This window comes from Nymphalis io, chromosome 9 (assembly GCF_905147045.1).
Source record: "Nymphalis io chromosome 9, ilAglIoxx1.1, whole genome shotgun sequence".
Classification (NCBI taxonomy): domain Eukaryota; kingdom Metazoa; phylum Arthropoda; class Insecta; order Lepidoptera; family Nymphalidae; genus Nymphalis; species Nymphalis io.
The window spans coordinates 4,491,301-4,516,488 of NC_065896.1; the positions used below are offsets into that span (position 1 = coordinate 4,491,301).

The 25,188-nt window shown below is 35.1% G+C and overlaps 2 protein-coding genes across 2 annotated transcripts; one reads left to right on the forward strand and one right to left on the reverse strand.

Annotated features, from left to right (window-relative positions):
• The first annotated feature begins 188 nt into the window (after positions 1–188).
• LOC126770761 (serine/threonine-protein kinase/endoribonuclease IRE1) lies at positions 189–21,377 on the forward strand. The gene is made up of 14 exons (XM_050490306.1): positions 189–384; positions 467–584; positions 6,951–7,202; positions 7,654–7,845; positions 8,927–9,167; positions 9,262–9,832; positions 14,286–14,467; positions 14,666–14,815; positions 15,686–15,825; positions 16,173–16,363; positions 16,730–16,863; positions 16,989–17,136; positions 18,207–18,428; positions 18,599–21,377. Exons 1-14 carry the CDS (start codon positions 310–312, stop codon positions 19,091–19,093), a joined length of 3,111 nt encoding a protein of 1,036 aa, XP_050346263.1. The 5' UTR covers positions 189–309; the 3' UTR covers positions 19,094–21,377.
• Positions 21,366–24,845, reverse strand: LOC126770763 (ankyrin repeat domain-containing protein 27-like). The gene has a single exon (XM_050490310.1). It carries the CDS (start codon positions 24,603–24,605, stop codon positions 21,828–21,830), a length of 2,778 nt encoding a protein of 925 aa, XP_050346267.1. The 5' UTR covers positions 24,606–24,845; the 3' UTR covers positions 21,366–21,827.
• Positions 24,846–25,188: the final 343 nt, after the last annotated feature.

A 25,188-nucleotide genomic window follows, 5' to 3' on the forward strand; every position in this document is an offset into this window, starting at 1 on the left:
CTCTACCTTCTTATTTTTCATAAAATAAATAACAATCGTTTTTGAACGAAACAAGCATAATTATTGACATTAGGTTTGTTTTTATTTATTAGTTTTTATAGTCTGTAGTAGATCTGTCATCCGTAGTAGATAGTACATAATATGACATCTGACAAGTACCTACGACAATTCTCTCATCATTTGTGATTATTATTTCGCGACTACATATCCTTTCAGTTTTGTGTTTTTTGGTTATATTTTAAGTAGGTATATATCTATTATCAAGAATGGGTTTATTACTATATATTAATTAATGAAGCTGAAACAAATATGAAGTTTTTATTTATTATATTGTTCGTGGTAGAATCCTTCGGTGTCGGATCTGTTGTGGATAAAGATAGAAAGGTGAAGTGCTTTGTTATGCCCACATTAAATATTTAAAGTGCAAGGTGAAATGAATGTGACGTGAACAGTGCTTATTTTACAGGAAAATACAGAATTATCAAGAGCTTTAGATGACCGGCCTTTGCTGTTCGCCACGTTAGGGGGCGGCATGGTGGCTGTGGAACCACAATCGGGAAATATTATCTGGAAACTTAAAGACGGTAACATAAATTACGAAATTAATCATAATATAACTCTAATAAGACCTAATTAACGATTTTAAAAGTCCTTCACAAGTATTACTGTGAATTTTTAATAAAGCAACAAGACCATAACATCTGATGCAACTTTGGGTAAATGTAATATTCTAAGTTTTGATATTAATTAATAAATTAAATAAGCTGTGGCTTATTTTCTTATAATAAATAAAATATAAAATCTGTAGAAGATATTCTTCAATATTTGTTATTAAAAATATAAATGCTTTTGCAAAATATAAATTAAAGTTGTTTTCAATTATAATTTCCTGTTTATTGCTTGTACTATTTGAAAGTTTAATTTAATGAAATTGATCATCCATTTGTAACATTTAGAATATAAATTATTTTTAAAACAACTTATACATATTTTAATTCTTAAAACATTTATGGCAGTGTCCTATGTTATTTAACATGCAATAAATATAAGTAGAAGATATTATCTATATTTATCCTTAAAGTTATTTTCAGTGTCTAATATAGTATATTATAAAACATGAAACAAAAAAAGATACATAGATTACGCTAGTCTTTAACCTAATTAGGGGATTAATAGTTAGTGATAAATAATTATCCACAAAAATTAATAATATCTTTGAATGTTATATATTAATAATTCTATGTAGCTTAAGTTAATAGCTATAATCTTTTTTTAATATTGGTATTTCCCATTTTATTATGTCAATTTTCCTTCGGTAATATTTAGGTAAATGATTTTATAAGGCTAATGTGATTGCAAAGTTCTAGTTTAAGTCTTATCGTTATGTGTACTGAGTTGATTTATTTTTAAGTGCATAGGCAGATTGTACATGCAAGATTTATAAAGTAATAAGATTTCATGTTATATATGTTGTGAATGTAATGTACACAGATATATGCACGCTACAAAAAATAATCCGGATATTTGCAAATAAAAAAAATACAATTAATAGTGTATAGTACGGTATCCAAAAGACAGGTATGCACAAAGCCCTGTGACAATTTTAATTAGTGTATATGTCACTAATAAAACTTTAATTGTATGGACCATTAGTTGACGGTTGACCATAAGTTTTTAATAAATCTAGACAAAGTAAACTGTCGAATTATTGCATACAGATATTTTATAATAAAACAGATAAAATATGGTGTAACAATCTAAAACGTATAAAAGTTTATTATCTCTGTTAGGTTAGTGTTTATATAATTTAAGTGAATATGCCCTTAAAATTAAAACTTTGCCATTCATAATTTTGTCTACAGTTTATGACCTGGCTAGATTTATTGTAAACTATAGACCCTTATTATCTGGTGATATAAAAACTTTTTCACAATATAACATTACATCCTAATTTGCCCCGCAAATAATACAATAGCAACAAAATTCATTAAAATCTCATGCGTAAATTCTAGAAACATGTTCCATCGTAATTGTGTATAACAAAATATACTCATTTTTCATTTTAATCGTTTTATTATCACTATGTGAAAAAAAAAAAAATTATATTTGATTATATTTTTAGTAAAAATTACTCTCCAATTACTATTTGATAAAGATATCTGTCTGTCGAATGTACGTACCTGGAGTTTGTTATCAATATTAATGCGTTTATATTTTATCATACGCGCATCGAGCGCCGGCCATGTGTAATTCCACATTGCCTAGAGTGTCATGTAATAAAATTTGTATAACATGTGGGTTATTTATATGATTTTTTTTATTCGATTGTTGAATGTAAAAACTATTACTTTTATATCTATTTAATAATTTCCACTAACGGCGTTGCCCACTGGTGGAGTGGTTTTCTGTACCCCATCTTATGTCCTTTTCTGTACCCCTAACAAAGTGTAAGCCAAATTTCATGATGATCAGTTGAGTAGTGAAGACGCGAAAACGTAACAAATGAATAAACAAACAAACTCTCACAATTTTACTATTTGTTAGGATTGTTATATTCCAATATGCCGTTCCTTTTGACTTGTAACGCTTATACTTTAGATTATATAATAAATAGGTATTAGGTATTCTGTCCTTTTCTGTACCCTTGAAAACGTCTATGCAAAAGCATGATGATCGTTTGAAAAGATAAGACATGAAAGCGTAAAAAACCAACATACAAAATAACTTTTGCATTTATAATATTGGTAAGGATATTTATAATTTTTGTTTTACTAGATTTTGATAACTTTGAATCGCATGTGCATATAAATATGTTTTAGTTCTTTCCTTTTATAATTTTGCGGCCTTGGTATAGCGTGTTACAGACATAACTAAATTCGATTTATTGAATTTGTGGATTGTTATTAATTGAGCTTGTTTTTGTTATAAATTATAGTATATCAAATATGGGTTGATTGAAAATTTTCAAAAATCTTATTATTTTCCGTGGTAGATTTTTCCTGTGATGTTTTTTAACCAATGATACCTAAAGATACTGGTGGCGATATAAATCTTTGCGCCAGTATTATGCTAACGGATCGCACGAAATTGCTCCGCACTCAGCGTGTTTTTTTTACGCGTTTACTCAAATATCTCGTAATATTTTTAAAACTATTTGTAAGACGCTTAAAAATTTATGTTATTTACTATGAGATATTTCTTTGTATTGTGTATCTCTACATACATACTTTTGGCAACGTTCGCTTCGAAACCGCCTTTAATCTGGACCGACAATTTTCATGCCGCATTAAACATAATATATGGTTTATATTTGCTATGTAACTAAACTAAATGAGTTCCATTCCAATCGGAAATTGCGTGAAACCGATGAAAAGAAAAAACTGACTTCTCTATAATATTAGTATGATTTTAAGACAAGTCGCAGATAAAAGTATATAAAGTGAAGTTAAAATAACAAACGGTTACTTTTGTTTGATTTAGTCGCCATACAACATTAATTTCAATATTTTGAAGCATAAAATAGATTTAGAATCCTATTATATTTGCATTCCAAATAACAGTAGATTGTAAGGTCATCAACATATAATATTAATTATATAATATCTACTGTAACTCAATCTATGCAAATAAATTTGAATTGAATTTTCTGTTGATACAAATTGCGTAGTCAATATTTATGTTTACGCGAAATCCGTTTCAATCAATCAATCAACAGCCAATCGTTGTCCACTGCTGAACATAGGCCTCTCCCAAGGTGCGCCAAAGCTCCCTGTCCTCCGCCTTCCGCATCCAGTTGGTGCCCGCCACCTTCTTAAGGTCGTCGGTCCACCTGGCTGGAGGGCGCCCTACGCTGCGCTTGCCGATTCGCGGTCTCCACTCTAGGACTCGTCTGCTCCAACGGCCATCGGTCCTACGACATACGTGACCAGCCCACTGCCACTTCAGCCTGCTAATTTTGCAAGCTATGTCGGTGACTCCGGTTCTTTTCCGGATAATCTCATTTCTGATCTTATCCTTCAAAGATACTCCGAGCATAGCTCGCTCCATAGCACGCTGAGCGACTTTGAATTTGTGGACTAGTCCCGCAGTTAGTGTCCACGTTTCGGCACCGTATGTCATGGCAGGTAAGACGCATTGGTTGAAGACTTTCGTCTTCAAACATTGCGGTATAGACGACTTGAGGACTTGACGAAGGTTGCCAAATGCTGCCCATCCCAAGCGAATTCTTCGATCGGCTTCCTTCTCGAAGTTGTTCCTACCGACTTGTATTATCTGTCCTAGGTAGGTATATTCACTAACAACTTCGAGAGGTTTCCCCTCGACGTATATCGGTCCCGGCACGACATGCCTATTGAACATGACCTTGGTCTTGTCCAAGTTCATACCGAGACCGACACATCGGGAAGACTCGCCTAGGCTACGCAGCATTTCGGTGAGTTGTTCCAGCGACTCTGCTATGATGACGATATCGTCGGCAAATCGAAGGTGTGAGATGTACTCGCCATTTACATTGACTCCATACCTAGTCCAATCCAGCGTTTTGAAAACGTCTTCCAACGCGTTGGTGAACAGTTTCGGGGATATTACATCCCCCTGTCTCACCCCTCTGCGCAGTTGGATCGCCTTCGTCTTACAGTCCTGGATGTGGACAGTCATTGTAGCGGCGTTGTACAGACATCTCAGTACCTCGATATATCTCCAATCGATATGACATCTCTGCAATGAGTCGAGCACTGCCCAGGTTTCGATGGAGTCGAAGGCTTTTTCGTAGTCCACAAATGCCATACACAGCGGCTGATTGTACTCTTCGGTCTTCTGCACAATCTGCCGAACAGTATGGATGTGGTCCACGGTGCTGTAGCCTGATCGAAAGCCGGCTTGCTCTGGGGGCTGGAACTCGTCAAGTCGTCTGGCGAGACGGTTCGTGACGACTCTTGAGAACAGCTTATACACGTGACTCAGGAGGGAGATTGGTCTGTAGTTTTTCAAGAGGGTTTTATCACCTTTCTTGAAAAACAGTACCACCTCACTCCCGCTCCACGTTTCCGGGGTCTTGCCATGTTGGATGACGGAATTAAAGAGGCTTGCTAGCTCTTTCAGGACCGGGGTCCCGCCTGCCTTAAGCAACTCTGTTGTGATTCCGTCATCTCCCGGAGCTTTGTTGTTTTTAAGCTGTTCTAGAGCCGCCCTAATCTCTCCTTGGTCAACGACCGGGAGCTCCTCGGAGTAATGGCGCATAAGAGGGGCGCGCTGGTCATCAATACTGATTCCCACGGGTTTATCCGATCTTGAAGAGAACAACTGCCCATAAAACCTCTCTACTTCTCCGATAATCTCAGGCCTAGAGGTAACGACCCCACCATTTTCAGTTTTAAGTTTTGTCAGACGCGGCCTCCCAAACTTGCGAGCGAACACTTTCGATCCCCGATTTTGCTCAATCGCAGCCTTGATGGCACGGGTATTGGAGCGTCGGAGATCGCGTCGCGTCAGCGTTTTTATTGTTCGGTTTAAGGCCTTATCTGACAAAAACGATGGTAGTTCTCGTCGTTTTCTCATGAGCTCGAGTGTCTCAGCAGAGAGTTTTGGTGCGTTGTCTCTTCTCTGTGGCGGAAAACACTTGCGGGATGTGTTTTGCAGTATTTTGACCAGCGTGTCGGTTCTCTCATCAATGCTGCTTATGGTTTCCAACGCGGTGAATTGATTTTGAAGTTCCATTTGGAACTTTTCGGAGCCTTGAGCAGCTTGGAGCATGGTAGGTCGGAGAGTAGACCTCATCATTCTCGATCTTTCGGCTTTTAAGTTGATATTTAGAGTGCCTCGAACCAAGCGGTGATCACTTCCGGTATTAAACCTGTTGATCACTGAAACATCTCTAAATATGTGCCTTTTATTCGAAATGATAAAGTCTATCTCGTTCCTTGTCACGTTATCGGGGCTTCGCCAGGTCCACCTCCTCTGAGGCTTCTTTTGAAAGAAAGAATTCATCAAAAAAAGCCCCTGCGCTTCGAGAAAGTTTACCAGCATTTGCCCCCTGTGATTTCTGCAGCCCAAGCCGTAAGGTCCGACTTTTGATTCACCGCTATCTTGTACTCCCACTTTAGCATTAAAGTCTCCCATAACAACATTGTAGTGGGCCCTCGAGGTGTCGTTGAGGGCCTTTGCGATGTCCTCGTACATCGCTTCGACCACATCATCAGAGTATGTCGAAGTTGGCGCATATACCTGTACAACCTTCAGGGAGTACCTGTCGGAAAGTTTTAGGACAAGGTACGCTACCCGGTTCGACACACTACTGATTTCCACAATGCTGCTAATGAGATCCTTTTTGACTAGAAAACCGACACCACCCTGGGAGAGGTTATCACCTTCGCGGAAGTAGAGTAAGTTACCGGACTCTAGAGTTATCGTGTCCTCCCCCTGTCTTCGGACTTCAGATAACCCCAGTATATGCCAGTTTATATGACTTAACTCTACTTCTAATTCGGCGAGGTGATGGTCCAGCCTCATCGAGCGTCCATTATACGTTGCCATTTTCAGTCGCTTTATACGGTAGCCTGCCGTGAACCGGTGATTCTTAGCACCCCCTGCCCTGCCGATACCGCGACCGCTACCTTGGTCGGGCCTAGCGGGCTTGCCGGTAACTGGGGGCCTTTTTTTGGGCGCATCTGCCATTTAGGGAGGGGTTTGCCCAGAAATCCGTTTAATTTTCGACAAATAGATTCAGATTTATGAAATGCTTAAAAAAAAAAAATATAAACGAAAAAAAAAACGTTACGTATTCGGTAACACGGATTACGTTCGGAACAGTTGATATGCTGGCTGTATGCAAGCGGAACGATCTTGACGTGATAACGACGTTATTATAAATTCATTATTTAAAATAACACCTTAATTACAGTATTGTGTGCCAGTAACTGTCAATGGGATATAGCTTTATTTTTTTATTGTAGAACCTGTAGTAAAAGTCCCGAATCAACATGCAAATCTCATGCCTCAATTTCTGCCGGATCCTCGCCACGGTTTCCTCTACATGTATGGTCCGAGAGGAGACAAACAGATGCTCAAGAAGTTACCATTCACGATACCGGAGTTGGTAGCGAATGCGCCCTGTCGGTCTACCGAGGGGATTCTTTATACAGGGAAGAAGAGTGACACGTGGTTCATGCTCGATCCTCTAACTGGGACCAGGGAACATGTCTCAGGTATATTTAGTTTAGGACTTATAGTTTTTAATACTAGCAACCCCTTTTTTTACGGAAGTACTAATATTTCCCCCTCTTGTTAGGGGCAATGCTTATGTGTTAGAAGTGATGAAAAAAATAGCCCGAGGGGCTCACGATCGAATCTGCGACTATTACATCACGAGGCGACACAGACACTTCAAACTTTTGACATTAAAAAGTGTAGGTTATAAATAAAATAGCTTAATTAATTGGTTGAAATTCTACCAAGTCTCACGTTTTATATTTTAAGCTAAAAACATTTAATATTATTTGATTTTACTAATGCATAATGATTTTGATATTATCTCAACTTCCTTAGTATGAAATTTTAAAGTTGCAGAAAGCGAAATGTTCTCTTTAAACGCTTTTACCACATATACGGGATTGATTATTTGTTTGCATAATTATTTACAAACAAGAATTTCCTCAGGCTTCGACACTTCGAAGATATTTAACAGTGACAATGATCACACGTGCGAGGGCAAAAAGCGTGGTGTTTACATCGCTCGCACAGAATACAACATACTGATGCACGATGCTAACAATGAAAATCAAAATTGGAATGTCACATTCTTTGACTACACCTCGCATGCGATGGGCAAAGAAATGCTGAATGATTATGGTACGAAATAAGTTAAATATTAAACTAACCTAACATTATTTTTTAATTTTTTATTTAGGCACAAGTTTAATTTTCTAAGTCCTCGTTATATATATTTTAAATATTTATAATTATGAATATTTGTAACATGTCGTTTTAGTCTTACTAAAATAGTTTGAGTAATTCCCGTTCTTGCGTTTCATATCTTTTAATACACGACGCACGTCCTTAGTACAATGATCTTACGTTTATTGACAATGTAGTTTAGCAAGTCATTGAAATCTATTTATAGGTTTTTTAAAATATTTAGCATTCGTTAAATGATAGAAATCTTAACAGGTAAATGACATTCGAATTTAAAAAAAAATTTTTTTAAAGAAAGTAATTGATAAGAATTACTCAATGTTAGATTTAAATTTCGAATTTAAGAATTTAAAGAAATTGCATTACAAAGCCCATATCTTTTATTTTTTTTATAGTTGCATTGCTTCGATAGTGTAAGAAAAAAAAATTAAAACCAACAAACATATTATCGCATTTATATGTTAGTAAATATATCATTAAAGATTAACAGAATTCATAATTGTAATCAATCATTTTTATTTATAGAGGGTTTTTTTTTACTGAATATGCGAATTTTGATTATTTACGCTTTATCAAGAACGCACTGAGAGATAACAGTCGAAATAATCGCAACATTGTTACCCGGCGTGTTAAATAACACCGATTATATCGTAATTTCTAGATGCATTAATGCAATTTCTCATTTTTTTAGATTGACTGCTTGTTAAAATATAATTTATTAAATCCTCTTTTATATCATTTTATCAACAAATATTGTGCCTTTTTTTAATCTCATAACACTTTATTCCATATCAAAATTAATTTTTCAATTAAAAAAATTTTCATGTTTTTTTTAATGTATTTTTTCTAAACTCTAATATATGTATGTGTATATTATGTTACCAAGTTGATAAATGATTTGTTAATAGAGTAATCATTATTTATCCCTTATCTATTGACCTGCCATTTCACAATATCTCATTGGGTTAATACTCATTACTCAAAGCTTATCGTATGTAATTTGATATCTTTATTTTAGGCATAATACATTTTACATCAACATCGAATGGCCGGATAATGTCATTTGATCGAAAAACTGGTGACCTCGTGTGGTCACATAACTTTGAAACGCCAGTCGTTGCCGCTTATTTGCTAGACAGAGAAGGACTTATATCTGTCCCTTTCAACTCTATAGGGGATGACACGTTAGACCATATCATGGAAGATGCTTCCACTTTAAGAAACGGTCAGGGAATTAAGAATTCCAATATTGAATTGTAGTAAGTTATCTTTTAATTTATCCCGTTATGATGTGAATGCTATAATACTACTATATTGCATAAATAAAATGTTTTGTTCATTATTTGATTGCAGTCCTACTTTATACATAGGCGAGCACAATCACGGTCTGTACGCACTGTCCTCGCTGGTGGACAAAAATACAGTGACAATATCCACTGGGCACACGAGGCCACTACTCCTAGAAGGTCCCGTGACAGAAAACCAAGCGAAAGCGGAACGAGTCACGTACGAGCCGTTTAAAAACGTTCATTATCAACTAAACGATTTGAACTTACACGTAGCCCCACCGTATTTACTCCTCGGACATTATAAAGTACCAGAGCTGACCACATCATGGACGCCACAGCTGCCGAACATGAACTTCCTCAACGCGCATTTAACGCAGACCAATGCCGTCAAATTGATAAATGGAGAAGTTCATACCGACACCGAGAAAGACGGTGAAAATGAGACGAATTTGAAGTCCAGTTCCGTATCAGTTTCCGTTCAGACTGAGGAGTTCCAGGAGTTCCACTTTAGACCGGATTTGTGGTACAAGCAAGCGTATATCTGGCTCCATCAGCAAGAGAACAAGGCGTTGAAAGTGCTGCTTATTATCTTGATGGGATTGGTCATCGCCATGTTTTGGTATCTGCGTTATCAGGTAAGTTGGTAATTATGTTTTTTTATATTAAATATTCTAAACAAGTGTTAAATATTCTAACAACTTCAAATTTTTTTTTTCGGTATACATTATTTTTTTTTTATAGAATAGGTAGGCGGACAAGCAAATGGGCCACCTGATGGTAAGTGGTCACCAAACGCCCTTAGACATTGGCATTGTAAGAAATGTCAACCATCGCTTACATAGCCAATACGCCACCAACCTTGGGAACTAAGATTTTATGTCCCTTGTGCCTGTAATTACACTGGTTCACTCACCCTTCAAACCGGAACACAACAATATCAAGTTTTGCTGTTTTGCGGTAGAATATCTGATGAGTGGATGGTACCTACCCAGGCGAGCTTGCACAAAGCCCTACTACCAGTAAATTAAATATTAAAATGAAAAAAAAAACTTATAAACATTGTTAAACGGGTGTTTAGTAAAACATTGATTTCTTGGGTCATCGTTGATTTGACATACGAAAGAAGAAGATACAGCATTTGAACCTCATACAGAAACAGCTTCTTAATTATTAAAATTAGTTAAGCTCGGCCTTAACAATAGAAAGGATTAAGTAATATTGTGAATACATAACAATATTAATAACTGAATTACTTATTGTTATTTTAGAGAGTGGCAAATATTTGTTTTAACGAATAAACTCTTTAAATAAAGAAAAATAAAACGCCAGCATTGTTTAACAATTCGCCTGCTAAACAAAAAATTATATAAGGCCGTGTGTGTTTAAAGGTAATATTAAACAGTTGAGTATTTGATTGTTAGTTTTTAAATGATAAATATCACTAAATTTTGCCTAGACGAATAATTCAATTATTATAAATCATTAACATCATGTAGGTAACGAAATGTGTGCCATGCGATGGATGTTTTATTATGGCTGTATATGGCCTGGTTGGTGTAAGTGGCTAATATTTAGGTTTTTTTATTGGTGTTTTATTTTTATTGTTTTTGTATCTCCACAAACGTTGAATTAGCTTTCGGTATATCTTATCTTTAATTTAATTTATTGTTATTTTAATGTGCCTTCATGCTTATTACCAGGCAGCAACACAATCTACGTTTCAGGATTAAATAATTATTTGACGTCATAGACGCCAGATGACTTCTTCATTAACTCGAAATGTGTGCCAGTTGACTTTCTTGTAGGGGTGTTAATTGTCTTAGTTTTTAATGTTATAGATCTCGAGATGAAACCTCATCCGGCTATTACAAAGTTACTGGTCTTTTTAGTAGGGATATTCTCAGCATATAGAGTTTGGATGTTGGCAGTGTTTATTCTTCCGTGCCTCGGAAAGCAGGTATAACCATTAGTTGTGCGCCTGAATTCTAGTCGTACTTGCCTTCCAAACATATTATGAACGTAAGGGAATAGAGAGTTCACTTGTAATTGCGCACACGCTCGTACACTGTAATATACCCCGCGCAGTTAGCTTGTCTCGCTTGAGAATGGCTGCCGTACTCTAAATCTATCAGGTTATCGTCATTAGCGTAGATATATTTGATTAAGACTGATTTTAAAATATATATTTGTAAACCGTAACCGTAACAGCCTGTGAATGTCCCACTGCTGGGCTAAAGGCCTCCATACCTCTTTTTGAGGAGAAGGTTTGGAGCTTATTCCACCACGCTGCTCCAATGCGGGTTGGTGGAATACACATGTGGCAGAATTTCAGAGAAATGAGACACATGCAGGTTTCCTCACGATGTTTTCCTTCACCGTAAAGCACGAGATGAATTATAATCACAAATTAAGCACATGAAAATTCAGTGGTGCTTGCCCGGGTTTGAACCCACGATCATCGGTTAAGATTCACGCGTTCTTACCACTGGGCCATCTCGGTACTTATATATTTAGCGCACGGTACTTATATATTTGTATCGCTACATAAAAGAAGCAATTATCACACTTTAAAAATAAATCTCTGACTAAAACAGCGGGAAAAATAATATATTAGTATGCCAACCCCCATGAGTACGGATCGTATACAAATGTAATTTAAACAATAATGGGAAATAATGCTTTGCGGTATTAATTTATAAATTCTTTATCGTTAACATAATAAATCCTAGTGAAACCATTACCGTGTTGCCTTTGCGTGATTATTATTTATTTTTATTCGAGATACCTTATTATTTTTATGTTTCGAATTAATTGCCATCCTATATTTAACGAGTTTTTCTCTCAAGTAGATCCTAATAGCTTTTTGGAAGTTGGCAGTGTTTCGAATCTCCTCGGAAAGTACGTTAAGTGTTTTTTTATAAACTTTACGGTCGTGTCGGATTCTCGTCCTATTGAATTATGATACTCAAGGATCAAAAAACCTGTATTATACTGTAATATAGCTATTCGCTAGTCTCCGTTGAAAGTTGCTGCCATGGTCGTAGTTATATTCTTTTTTTTATAATTATAATATTTTTTTAATAATGTATTTATTTAAGGCGTGTGATAACATAGTATTTGATTCAACGCGGCTTACGATTAAACCATGTAAAATCGATACCAATTATCATATCGCCTCCCTAAACACCGCAGTATCTCTATATGCATCTGATGTTTAGGTATAGGTAATATTGAAATGAGTTAGTCCTTGAAAAACGATCGATAGCTTGATACCAGCTGCAAGTATATACGAATGTATTTAGGTCATTTATTATATATTTACATAAATATGAAACGTTGTGTATAAAAAAGTTGGGGTCTTCGAATATGGAGGAATTTTTGGACAAACATTTTTTGGGCTTGAATGTAAAATTTTTTTAGAGCAGTATAAATAATATTGACGAAAACTTCAATATAGTTATTTCTTTAGTTTTATTGGCCTTAATTAATTACTCGTGGTAGGGCTTTTGAAAGCTCGCCTGTTTAGGTACCACACACTCATCAGATATTCTACCGCAAAACAGCAGTACTTGATATTGTGTTCCGCTTTGAAGGTTGAGCGAGCCAGTGTAATTACAGGCACAAGGGACATAAAATTTTAGTTCCCAAAGTTGGTGGCGCATTGGCTATGTAAGCGATGGTTGACATTTATTTAATGCCAATATCTAAAGGCGTTGGTGACCATTTACCATCAGGTTGCCCATATGCTCGTCCGGCTTCCTTTTCTATAAAATAATAATAATAATAGCGGTCTATAAAATGCATCATTTATAAGTAATGTTTGTTTGTCTCATAACGTCGATCGTCGTCTATTAAAGTCCAAAATAATTTATACCTACGTAATATCTACTAAGATAGATAATTGTTCAACCCATACGAAGTCCCTCGACTTCGTATGGGTTGAACAATTATCTATCTTAGGGCCGTTCTAACAACATGAAATTCAAGCTTGTCACGTCTCTTTTAAGAATGTTGACTTGACAAGCGATTTAGGTAAAGCGTATATATATGTACTTTTCCGGAGGAAAAGGAGGAGGAGGAGGAGGCCTTTGTCTGGACAAAGTGGACGTCTTTCGGCTGAGATGAGATGATCATGAGATGATTCCAGAAGCGCATCCTCATTTATTAGTATTTATAGATGTAGATAAAGCGTATTTTAAATGGCAACTGATATATATGTACACAATTGTTGTGTGTTTTATATACATATTATAACAATTAATGTTATATAGAACTGTGTTCGATAAATTCGTTCTTATGTTTTATCTATGGACAACGATGGCGTAGTATTAGGTCACCAGTACATTTGTCTTATCGTTATCTAAATCCTAAAGGAAGTTAAGATGCTATCGGTATTTTTATATTTTATTTATTTAATAGCTGCTCCTCGCGGTTTCAACCGCGTTAAACCCACTGCCACCTGGATGGATGCTACCAACCCGGGGGCGGAGCAGCAACTTGACACAGTCTTATTTACTTTAAAGTTTGTTGCGTGCGCGCATGTTGTTATATAGTCAACCTCTCAAAAAATTGGATATCTAATGCATTTTTTTTCAAATCGAATTAATAGAATCAGATCAGCGCGTTCAAACAAACTCTTTAGCTATGTATATTCGTATAGTTTAGCGTAATTCGTTATCTACAATTTCAATATTTGCTTATTGGCTTTTAGTTGCCTTAAATGACCACATACTAATTCGTCGATGTCGCGTGGAATGAAAACAAAAGCTTTGAGGAGTGCTCGAGATGAGATGAGATTTTAATGAAAGTAGTTCTAAACTACGAATGCACTAAAATGTTGCCAACTATCCCATTCTGTTTCGATCTGAAGGCAGACGAGTAAATCGCTTGCCTATTATGGTAAATGATCACGTCCACTTCGTCCATTCATAGTCTGACTTGAGTAATATTATACATTCATTATATTGTTTGTAGTTATTTTTTAAACATATAAAGTTATGCTGTCAGGTAATAGAATACCCGAAGAAAGGGAGATCTTACTTACGAGTTTGCTTAAATCACTAGAATAATGAACCGATACATCCTCAGGCTCGAGAGTTCCAACAATTATCTCAAGGCGGTTCACGAAGTTCGAACTCATCTACTTCTTCTCAAGGAGAAGTGACAGGTCAGCTGGTTGAGCTCGGAGAGGGGGAGGTGCGCATCGGCAGGATCAGCTTTTACACAGATCAAGTGTTAGGGAAGGGGTGTGAAGGAACATTTGTGTACAGGTGAGTGGAATCAGCTTACGTAACAATGTCAAGTTTATTATCAGTTTTAATCGATCTATTGAGCTGAAATTTGCGCACGCTCTTGGAGCTAGTTACAATTGACTCTCAAATATACATATAAATTTTGTTTAAATTAAAGGTTGTACTAAATATATATAGATTTTTTTAAATTACTTAAAAGTAATACAATGTTTTTAGGGGGACATTCGACAAGCGAGCGGTGGCCGTGAAGCGCCTGTTGCCGGAGTGCTTCACGTTCGCGGACCGCGAGGTGACGCTGCTGCGCGAGTCGGACGCGCACGCGCACGTCGTGCGCTACTACTGCACGGAGCGAGATAAACAGTTCAGGTTAGGGTCCGTTCACACAGACCGGCTCGGAGAGCATCGGCCTGCTTTTTTCTTTTCACACAGACCGGGTCGTATACGCTTGGAATTGGCCGGAGCGGAGCCGCCAACTATTTCACATCGACCGGCTGGAAGAGATCTGAAAGCGGGTGCGAGCGAGAAAGAGCACGCAAGCGGAGCCGGTCGGCTCCTTTTATTACTTCACACGAAGCGCGTTCAGGCATTTTTAATGACAAAAAAGGTGCAAATGCAAAAATAAACTTTACTACAATCACTCAAAACACTGTTTCCAACGTGATAAAAATCTGCTCTCCTCTCCGAGCCGGTCTGTGTGAACGGACCCTTAGACATGTAGTAGTTACTAGACCCACTGATATTCACTTAGGGAGCATTCAAATATTACCAAGGATTTTCCTTATTATTGTAGACATCCAGGAAATAGTTGATTGAAAAATTCTATAATATTTTTTCTTATTTACTAGGTTTCGTTCGCATCTTATGGTGGCTGAGGCAGATGTAAGGTGTAAAAAAGTTCGTTCTTTCGTTGAGGTTCAAGTTTGCTTCATACTAAATTTCATCGAAATTGGTTCAGTGGCTCAACCGTGAAAGCGTAACATAAATATATTTGTAATATTAATATAGATTGTAAAATATAATATATATGTATAGGCCTGCTAAGTTTGTCAACGAAAAGTAAAATAAATTCTAGACCGCAGACATTTATGTACCCTTGTTACATAATACTTGAACGCTCCCCGATGTGTGCATTACAAAAGCGGGTCATGCTTTCTATTTTTAAGAGTTGATATTGTATATAAAATGTGCGCGCACTTAATTTAGATAAGATTTGTAATAAATTTTGCTTGTTTTTAGATACATTGCGTTAGAGCTGTGTTCAGCGACGTTACAGGATTATGTCGAGAAGAAATTGAATTTCGAATGCAAAATCAATGAGGTTGAGGTTTTACGACAGGCGACTTTGGGTCTCTCGCATTTACATTCCATGGATATTGGTAAATGATTTTCATAAAAACTTTTTTGTACGTACGTTACATAACATAATGTACGAAAACGTTGAGTGTGCTTTAAACACGTTTTAAGACAGCCATTTCAGGGACCGCAAATCATCTCGATAAATTTTATAATAGACTAAAGCTTAAAAAAAAGTTGGAATACATTGTTTCTAATACTACACTTACTATTTTGTAAAGTTTTTTATGGGGGTGTTCGAAAGCTATTGATTTAATTCACAATAACATTACCACGGTTGTACCGTTTTGTGCAAGATAATGAAAAAATATATTCTAATCTGTTAAATGGTATTTAAATATAGAATTTGTGATTTATTTAAAGTTGCCAGTTCACAGAGATATCAAACCGCATAATGTTCTGCTGTCTATGCCGTCCGGGACCGGCGAGGTTCGCGCAATGATATCAGACTTTGGTCTGTCGAAGAAATTGAATATAGGACGGGTCAGTTTCTCGAGGCGTTCCGGGGTCACCGGTACTGACGGCTGGATCGCTCCTGAAATGATTAACGGAGAAAGAACGGTGAGTGGTGACATATCCTTTAATAATATAAAAACCGCCAAAAAATTCTTCCCGGACCAAAGTACAACTTTCTATGATAAAATTCCACAATTTAGAATTAATCAATCTGAGAAAAATAATGTCTTCTGTTAATAAATCGTTAATCGACAAGACATATATAGCGTGGAGTTAATATACGATGATTTTCATGTATTTTCTATTAAAACTTCAACAAAGTTCATTTTTATTATTTACATTTTACATTTATACCATATATAAATTAAAGAAAACACAATTAGTGAATAAAATAGAAATAGAAAAAAAATGCTTTCAGCATGATTAATGATATCTTTGCCATTTATCTGATAATTTTAAAATATTTTACAGACAACGTCAGTTGACATGTTTTCTTTGGGCTGTGTGTTTTACTACGTGCTGTCCAAGGGATATCATCCCTTTGGTGACGTGCTGAGGAGGCAAGCTAACATACTTACCGGGGAATATAATTTGGACCAACTAGAGTGAGTGAGATATATATATTCTTTTTTCACAATTGTTACTGAGAATTACAGCCTAAATTTCATTTCTAAGTCGAAAAGTTTCTGTCGAATTATTATTAATATTTAATATTTTTAATCGCTTATAGAAAAGTGTTGCCCGAAGAAGAAGTGCTGATTGCGAAGATATTGATCAGAGCGATGATCAGCGCGCGCGCACACGCGCGGCCATCCTGCTCCGCCGTGCTCAAGTACCCCATGTTTTGGGGAAAGCAGAGCATATTGAATTTCTTGCAGGTTAGATAATATCAGATGAATTCGGATGTAAATATAAAAATCTAACGTATATAAATATAGTTGCGCTTTGCTGCACAAATCGTGATAATAATAATAATAATACTTTATTGTTATCCAATACATACATACATACATATTATAAAAAGTAGCCCTGACTTCTGAACTGGTGTTACCCGTGCGTCAGAAGTCAGTTCCTTCCCATTAATAATTATTAAAAAGTATTACAAAGGTTCTTATTACTAATTATTGTAAGTTAATCCAAACCGTGTGTGCGTGAGTGTGTAAATGTGTGTGTGTGTGCTATAATTGAGCGTGTGATGTGGATGTTCATTTATGAGGTAGTTAATAGTTTTTCAACATCTTCATAATTAAGTTGTTTTAGTCATGTTTTAGTTTTGACTTTTAATTGATAGTTATTAATGTTCTTTATACTTGAAAATTGATTTAATTTTTTATAAAATCTAGGTGCAAGACTGTTATATTGTTGCTGTGCAACTAGTATAGAAGAGTGAGAAAAAGAGACGAAACCTGGGTTTTATTATTAGGTCTCAATTAATTAAGGGTCAAAATATATGAAAGATTACTCTGTATGAATATTTAATCATACTTAATTGAACAACTATTTTTGTGATATATAACGGCGTGGGGTAGATCACGTGGGGCAATTCGTTGACGGAGCCGTCATCAGACATGTTGGAGGCGCAATGTAAAAGTTCAGTCTCGTAGCACTGCTGTTTATTTGTTCGCTTACAATCGATAATCACAAAATAACAATTAATCACGCCGATTAAAGTGGTCGGAAACGCAGCAAGTTCGATACAGGAAGACGACCGTTCGCCCCGGAGTCCCTTTCCAATGTCCCCTGCACGAGAGCGTTCAGAAAACCTAGAGTTAAATCATTAACAACTCATTACTGTCGAGTGGGCACTCTGAATTCCTGTATCGACCTTACTCGAGCGTACTACTTGACGTTTCCGAGAACCGCTTTTAGACGGCGTTGTACTCAAATTATGGCGTCCTATCTTTGATTCTGCGACATATATATAAATAGAATATGCATTGCGCCTCAGGACGTGAGCGACCAGGTGGAGAGCGGCGGCGCGGCGGGCGGCGCGGCGGGCGGGGCGGCGGGCGGGGCGGCGGGCGGGGCGGCGCTGGAGCGCGGCGCGCGGCGCGTGGTGCGCGGCGACTGGCGCGCGCACGTGTGCGGCGCCGTGGCCGCCGACCTGCGCGCGCGCCGCACCTACCGCGGGGAGAGCGTCGCGCACCTGCTGCGCGCCATACGGAACAAGGTCAGCGACTCGCTCATAGTTGGACTGGACGAGTTTCATATTGAAGCCTATACATGTGGGTCGTCATTGCGCCGGGCATTCCTCTCCTATTGTCCCGTCCTATTTTTTTAACGTAGACAGTAAAATTTAAATATCGATCACGTATTCAATTAACAATTTTGATTTTTTAGAAACATCACTACAGGGAATTGGATGTGGAAATTCGTGAAAGCCTCGGGAAGTTGCCCGATGGATTCGTTTGTTACTGGCTGAGGAGGTTCCCGCTGTTGCTGCCTCATGTGTGGATACAGATGCAGCAGTACAAACAGGAAGACATATTACAGGCTTACTACCCGCATTCCTTCACCTTCAACAGAGACGACGTGATAGAATTCGGCAACGATATGGATAATGAAGAATTACTTCCAAGTGATATCGAGAAGAATGAACTGTTTTTAAAAAGTAAAGTTTACTTTGATGAAAACGATAAAGAGAAAAAGTTTTATAGAAATGAAGGGTCCCCTCGTAAACGTGGAGACACGGTGAACTGGCGCAGTGAAGCACAGCAAAGTGCAGATTACAGGATACTCAGACAAGATGACGTGAGAATGAGAGATAGACATTATTATAAGAAAAAGGAGAAGAAAAGGGAAGAGATTCCCGTCTGGAGCTTACCTCCGCAATAGTTAAGTTTTATATATTTAATTAAGTGTAATTCGTATAATTAAGTCGTGAAAATGGTCTCAATAGACTTACTGGACGGTAGTTAAATTTAGGTACTAGATGAGATTTTCAGTGAGGGAGCGTTTATTAAACATTATTACATAATGTTTGTACATCATTCATGTTCCCAATGGTTTTATTACATATGAAGATGAAGATTTTTTTAACATTTTTTATAACAAACTGAAAGTAGGGACCAAAACAATGCAAGGATTACAGAAGATGCTAATCATGTTTTATTTTTGTGTTATTTATTATTATTAATAAGCTTCAGTTTTATGAAAAATAATTATATATATACACACAGTATATAATTACTTTTTGTACTTCAAAATTGTATATAAGTTTATATTTGTCTGATATGGAGTCTTGAGGTAATGAGGGATAGAGGTATGTTTAGCAAGCGTCCAATACAACTTTTAAGATGGATTTCATATTTACTCTACCATAAATAAAAATTTAAAGGAAAACCAATATTGTTAGATTACGACAAAATTAAAATGCAATCTATTACATTATATGTTATATAATATTATATAACCACGTCCTATCGGAAGCTCTTTATTGGCTTATGTGGTTAAAATGGAATAAAGCATATTTGACAGTAATTGGCGAATTGGTTAGAAACTTTTATCTAAATTATTCCGTGTATTGTTGATATGTAATAATCGATACATTTTGACCACAGTAGCGTAGCTAGGCGGATGAAGTATAGAAATGTTAGATGACCTTTGTTGTAATATAAAATATTATAATAATAAAGTTGGTCTAACAATGTATAATAGTATGGAAATATAATCTATTTCATATGTTGCCCCTGGTGAATGGGGCACCTCAGTGGTGCACCGCACCACCGCCTTGTCCTATGATAGCTGAGCCATTGTCTATACATACGAAATCAACAATCAAATCAACAATCGTCATATGCCAAGCCCGTTGGTAAGTTTACGTCTACGTTAGCAGTTTTATTAAAATTACTTATATAATCTGTTGAAAAGGGAAAAACCCGATGCCAGATCAAGTGTCACGTAATTGGCTAATGTAAATATTAGGTCTTGTTTATGTTGCTCAGTAGCGCCATTCCGGTACTTAATTAAATATTATTCTACGTTTTTAGGTTGTTATCCAATCGATATCCCTTAAGATTAGAGTCCTCCTTAACTCTACAATACATATATATCATTTTAAATTCATTTGTATAAAATATAAACAAGTATAAAATAATCATAGAGTTTAATATAATTAAAAATGGTTGTAAGAATTTAATATTTTGTATTTGTTTATATTTTTTTACAAATTTTCGAGAATATAGTCTTATTAGACATTTATAGCATTTATGTAAATGCTAAAATTGACAAAAATGTTATGACAGATGGAGATTTTAGATGTAGTGTTGTTTGATTAGAATGAAAGCTAGATTGGTTTTTTTATATTAAAAGAGAAATATTTGTATAAGTTTGTTACTGTAGTTATATATATTTATTTGAAACTTTTATTTCAATGATTATATATATATTTTGGTATTAATTATAATCTAACCACATGACAAAATATAGATGGTTTTGTACATTTATCCATAAAGATTGATGCGAATCTGGTGCATACATTTTGTGGAAAATTAAATTTTACTTAAACTCAAAAATAAAAGCCAGTAAAATAATAATAATTTTAATATCGACTGCACATTATGTAGACTCAAACATAACCTTTGTCAGAAAAACATAATTTCAATTACTAAAAGTATATATTAATTCAACGAAAAATAAAAGTAAGTAACTTTTTGAATGTATTTATTTTTGAACTCATTGTCACTTGTTATTATTATAAATGTATATATTTATTCGAACTTAATAATAAAATGTAAATAAGGGTAAGTCAATGAAGAGGAATCTTGTGATATATATTTACATGTAGTTTTTTATATAATATAATTGACATTATAATTAATTATTAACAATTTTGCTATTCGACACAATTTTGAATAGTGAACTAATTTCAAACAGAATAATATTGTCGTGATAAAAGGAATTTTAAAAAAAAATAAAAAGCAAATAGTAACATTTAGTCAGTCTTATTATATTTTATCCTACAACTTCAATAGATTCATTTTTATTTGTGTATTTTGAATAGGACAGCTGCATCGCAATTTTGGATATAATTTTAAATTTAAATATTATCTTACTAATTGTAGATTAACACAAAGTAATAAATACAATATAATATTATTAGTTCAATTTGAAGTCATTTATGTGGTTTTAAAAAAAGTCTTTTTAATAATATAAATAGTGAATAAACCTTATCCCACTTATGGCACAAAAAAACGCACAATACTATTAAAATATTTGTGCATGATATACAGAGAGATATGGATTGCAAATTGCACGTATCATACTCAAGCACATTGTCCAAACCCATTTATTATAAATAAAGTAATTGTTATAAAAAATAAAAAAGGCTATTATTTCATAGAATCGTACAAAAAGTTAAAATATTGTAAAAGGAGATTGCTTTTTAAAGGAGTTTACAATAGAATTAATCTGGAATTATCAATTTGACAGCAATCTATATGTTAGTAATGTAACAAACTGAAAATAACAATGTTATTTTATAAGATAATATATTATGTAGAATATACATATTGATTTGTTATTTGGCTTATGTATATGTCTAAACCTTTAAACACTTAGAGTATTATATTTACTTAATTTTATTTGTATGTTTTTCAATTAAATCTATTATTGTTAAATGAAGTTTTTCTTTAGCTACTTCAATTGCAGATTTATCAGATCCATTTAACATATTTAAATTCGGATTATAATTCAATAAAATTTTAGAAGCACCAATGTTTCCAACTTCACTTGCGTCATGTAACGGTGTGTTGCCAGAATAGTCAATTGCATTTATATCGGCTCCATTATCAAGTAAGAAACGAATCACAACAGTTTTATTATTTAAAGAAGCCAAGTGTAAGGGTGTTTGGCCTTTCTTATTACAGATATTTATATTGGCTTTGTTAAGTATAAGTATTTTGCATAGTTCATCTAAACCATATCTTGCAGCATAATGCAGGGCTGTAAACCCATTAGTATCAGAAAAGTTGATATCATAGTCAGAGACTGTCTGGTGGGTTTTTTTACAGAGTTGACATTCACAGAGAGGATGGCAAGATGACCTATTTGTTATATTATTTGTATTAATATAATTTTCATACTTAATGTTCATGTAAAAACAAGCAAGCTTAACATCACCATAAGATATTGCTTGAAAAATTCTTTCTATCCTCTTTAAATTTTCTACAGTTTTTGAGACATTATTTAATTCATTATTTTTTACTTTAAGATTCTGCAATTTTAATGTTACAGGATTATCAGTTTTACAATTCAATGTCTTAACATCTGTACTTGTTATGTGGATATATTCATATAAATTAGGTGTGCTTGATTTAAGCACTTGTAGTATTTTTAAATTATGAGCATAATCAAATGCAGTTTTGTTATTACTATTTTGTAGAGATGGTTCTGCACCATTTTCTATTAGCAATTTGGCTATTCCTTCATATCCCCACTTGGAAGCTAAATGCAAAGGAGTATTTCCATGTTCATTTTTACAATTTATTTGAAGTCTTTTTCTACCATGTTCTGCAAAATATATAAGAGCTTTTATACAATTCATGTGCCCATTATTAACTGCCAAGTGTAATGGAGTATTCTTGTCAATATTTGCTTGATTAATAGATGCTCCAGAATGTAAAAGTAATAGCAAAGCATTCTGATGTCCCCGAGCTGCAGCATAATGCAAAGGTGTGCACTCATTGAGGTCAGTTGCATTTACCTTTGCTCCCATATCAATAACGATTTCCACTATATTTGCTCTACCATGAATAGATGCAACATGTAACGGAGTCAAACCATGACTGTCTCTTGATGATACAGTTGGTGAAGTTTTCAAGAGATTCTTTGATATCTTGGAGCAGCATTTCTTACAACTACATAAAGGATGACAGAGTTTTTGGTATATCTCCATTTCATATTCTACGTCATTTTCATCATCATTGTCATCTTCATCATCATAGTCCTGATTTTCAGCTAACTTTATGGCACTTTCTTCATTCTGTTGTAGACTTTCTAAATGTTTTTGATTTTTTTCTAATAATATTTGTACTTGTTCAAAATTGTTTGCCTTAATAAGATCAAACACATATTCCAGAGTTTCTTCCCTGCTATTTGTATCACATGTTGATATTGATTCTGTTAAACTATTTTTCCTCTGATTAATATCATTTAAATTGTCTTCTGTGAGGTTACTTTCATAATAATAAGATTCTGGATTAGGTGGGCCTGCAAGAGCTCCCGATTGAATATGTTCTATAACAGCTTCTAAGGTTGTTATCAAAAATGCACTTTCATCACCATCGCCATTACCAACACCACTAAATCGGAATTCCTTCATATATTTAAGTTGGCTGTACCAATTTGGTAAACCAGATTTGATAAGTAAGAACACAAACACAGGTAATAAGTCATCTGCAGTTAACAGCACAATATTATGACTGTTATCTGTTTTATTAATGGCATTTAAGGCTTGTTTTAAACACAGAACTTTTTCTAGAACAGTATTATATGTAACAATTTTTGAAAGGATTTGCTTTGCTTTTGGCACTGCATGATATAACTCCTTTTTAATGTCAAGATCTCGGAGTTGAATGTCACACATGTTTCTAATCTTTTTATTTAAATGGGAATCTTCGTAAGCACATATTGTACAGATTGGCTTGAACAGCGAGTCGAATAACAAATGTTGCATATAACATTCTACAGATAATTTTATATTTTCAAGTAAATGTTTAGATATTTTACATTTCTCCCTAAGCCTACGGTTTTGTAAAGTACTTTGAAGACATTGAGTGTACAATTCACTTACTGCATCTCTCAAAGGAGCAAGAGCTATTGGCAAACTTGAATGTTTTTTAAGAAATTGTTGGACATTGAGTTCTATTTGATCTAGTACTTGTCGGCCTGCTGCTTGAGTCCAGAGCAAGTCAATGCAGTCATTTATAGATAATAGACAATCTTTAGTCACAGCATTGTCACCAACATTGGTATTTGGCTCTAAAGGGCTTTCTACACACCATACTTTATATTTGATAAAGTCTTCAGTATAAAATGTTTCTTCAAACAATACGTGGCTCTGTAGTGGCAAGCCTTTGGTAACTTCAAGTGTAATCACTTTATTGGCAACTGTAACTTGTTTTTCGGTGAGGGTGCTGTAATGTGTTTCAGGTAATTCGTCACTAGGCACCAACACATGAGCACAGAAATCTTCAACGGCAAAAACTCGTGTATTTAGGCTTCCAATACGAGGCACACATATTATCCACGATTGGGATATACAATGTTGAAATAAATTTGAATATTCATTTTTGAACTCTATGAAAAATGGGTTGTCCGAAATAATTTCATCATAGGCACCTTCCATAGCAACAGAAAATGATTTGACTGTTTAATCGCTATTTAGCCAATGAATGCTAAGGCCATTTAGGATCATTAATGCAAATGTATCTCCTTGAACTTTTTTCTTAATCTAACATTCAAAGTAAAATATATTAATTTAATTTTGGAACCAGATTTCTATTTATAATACGAGATAAATTATTAGTTTTATATAAAAAACGTTAAATCTATGGTTACAGTATAGGAGTATACAAAAAACACATGTTTGATACGAATGCCAAATACACGTAATGTCAAAACACAGATGTCATGAATGTCGTGACGACAAGTAAACAAACGTTTCTTTATTTATTTGGAAAACCACCATTAATTATTCAGTAAATAATATTAAAAATGTATATTACTTTAGCCAATTTGTTATTTTCAACAGAGTTATAATAATAATAATAATAATGTCCTCCAGACCGATTTCGGCTACGGCGGCCAATCTCAGTAGCCAATTACGCTGGAGATATTATAGTGCACAAGTGTGTGCGCAAACACAGGTGCACTCTCTATTCCCTAACTCTCGTTATCTGATAGGACGGCAATCCGACACGAGTGGAAAC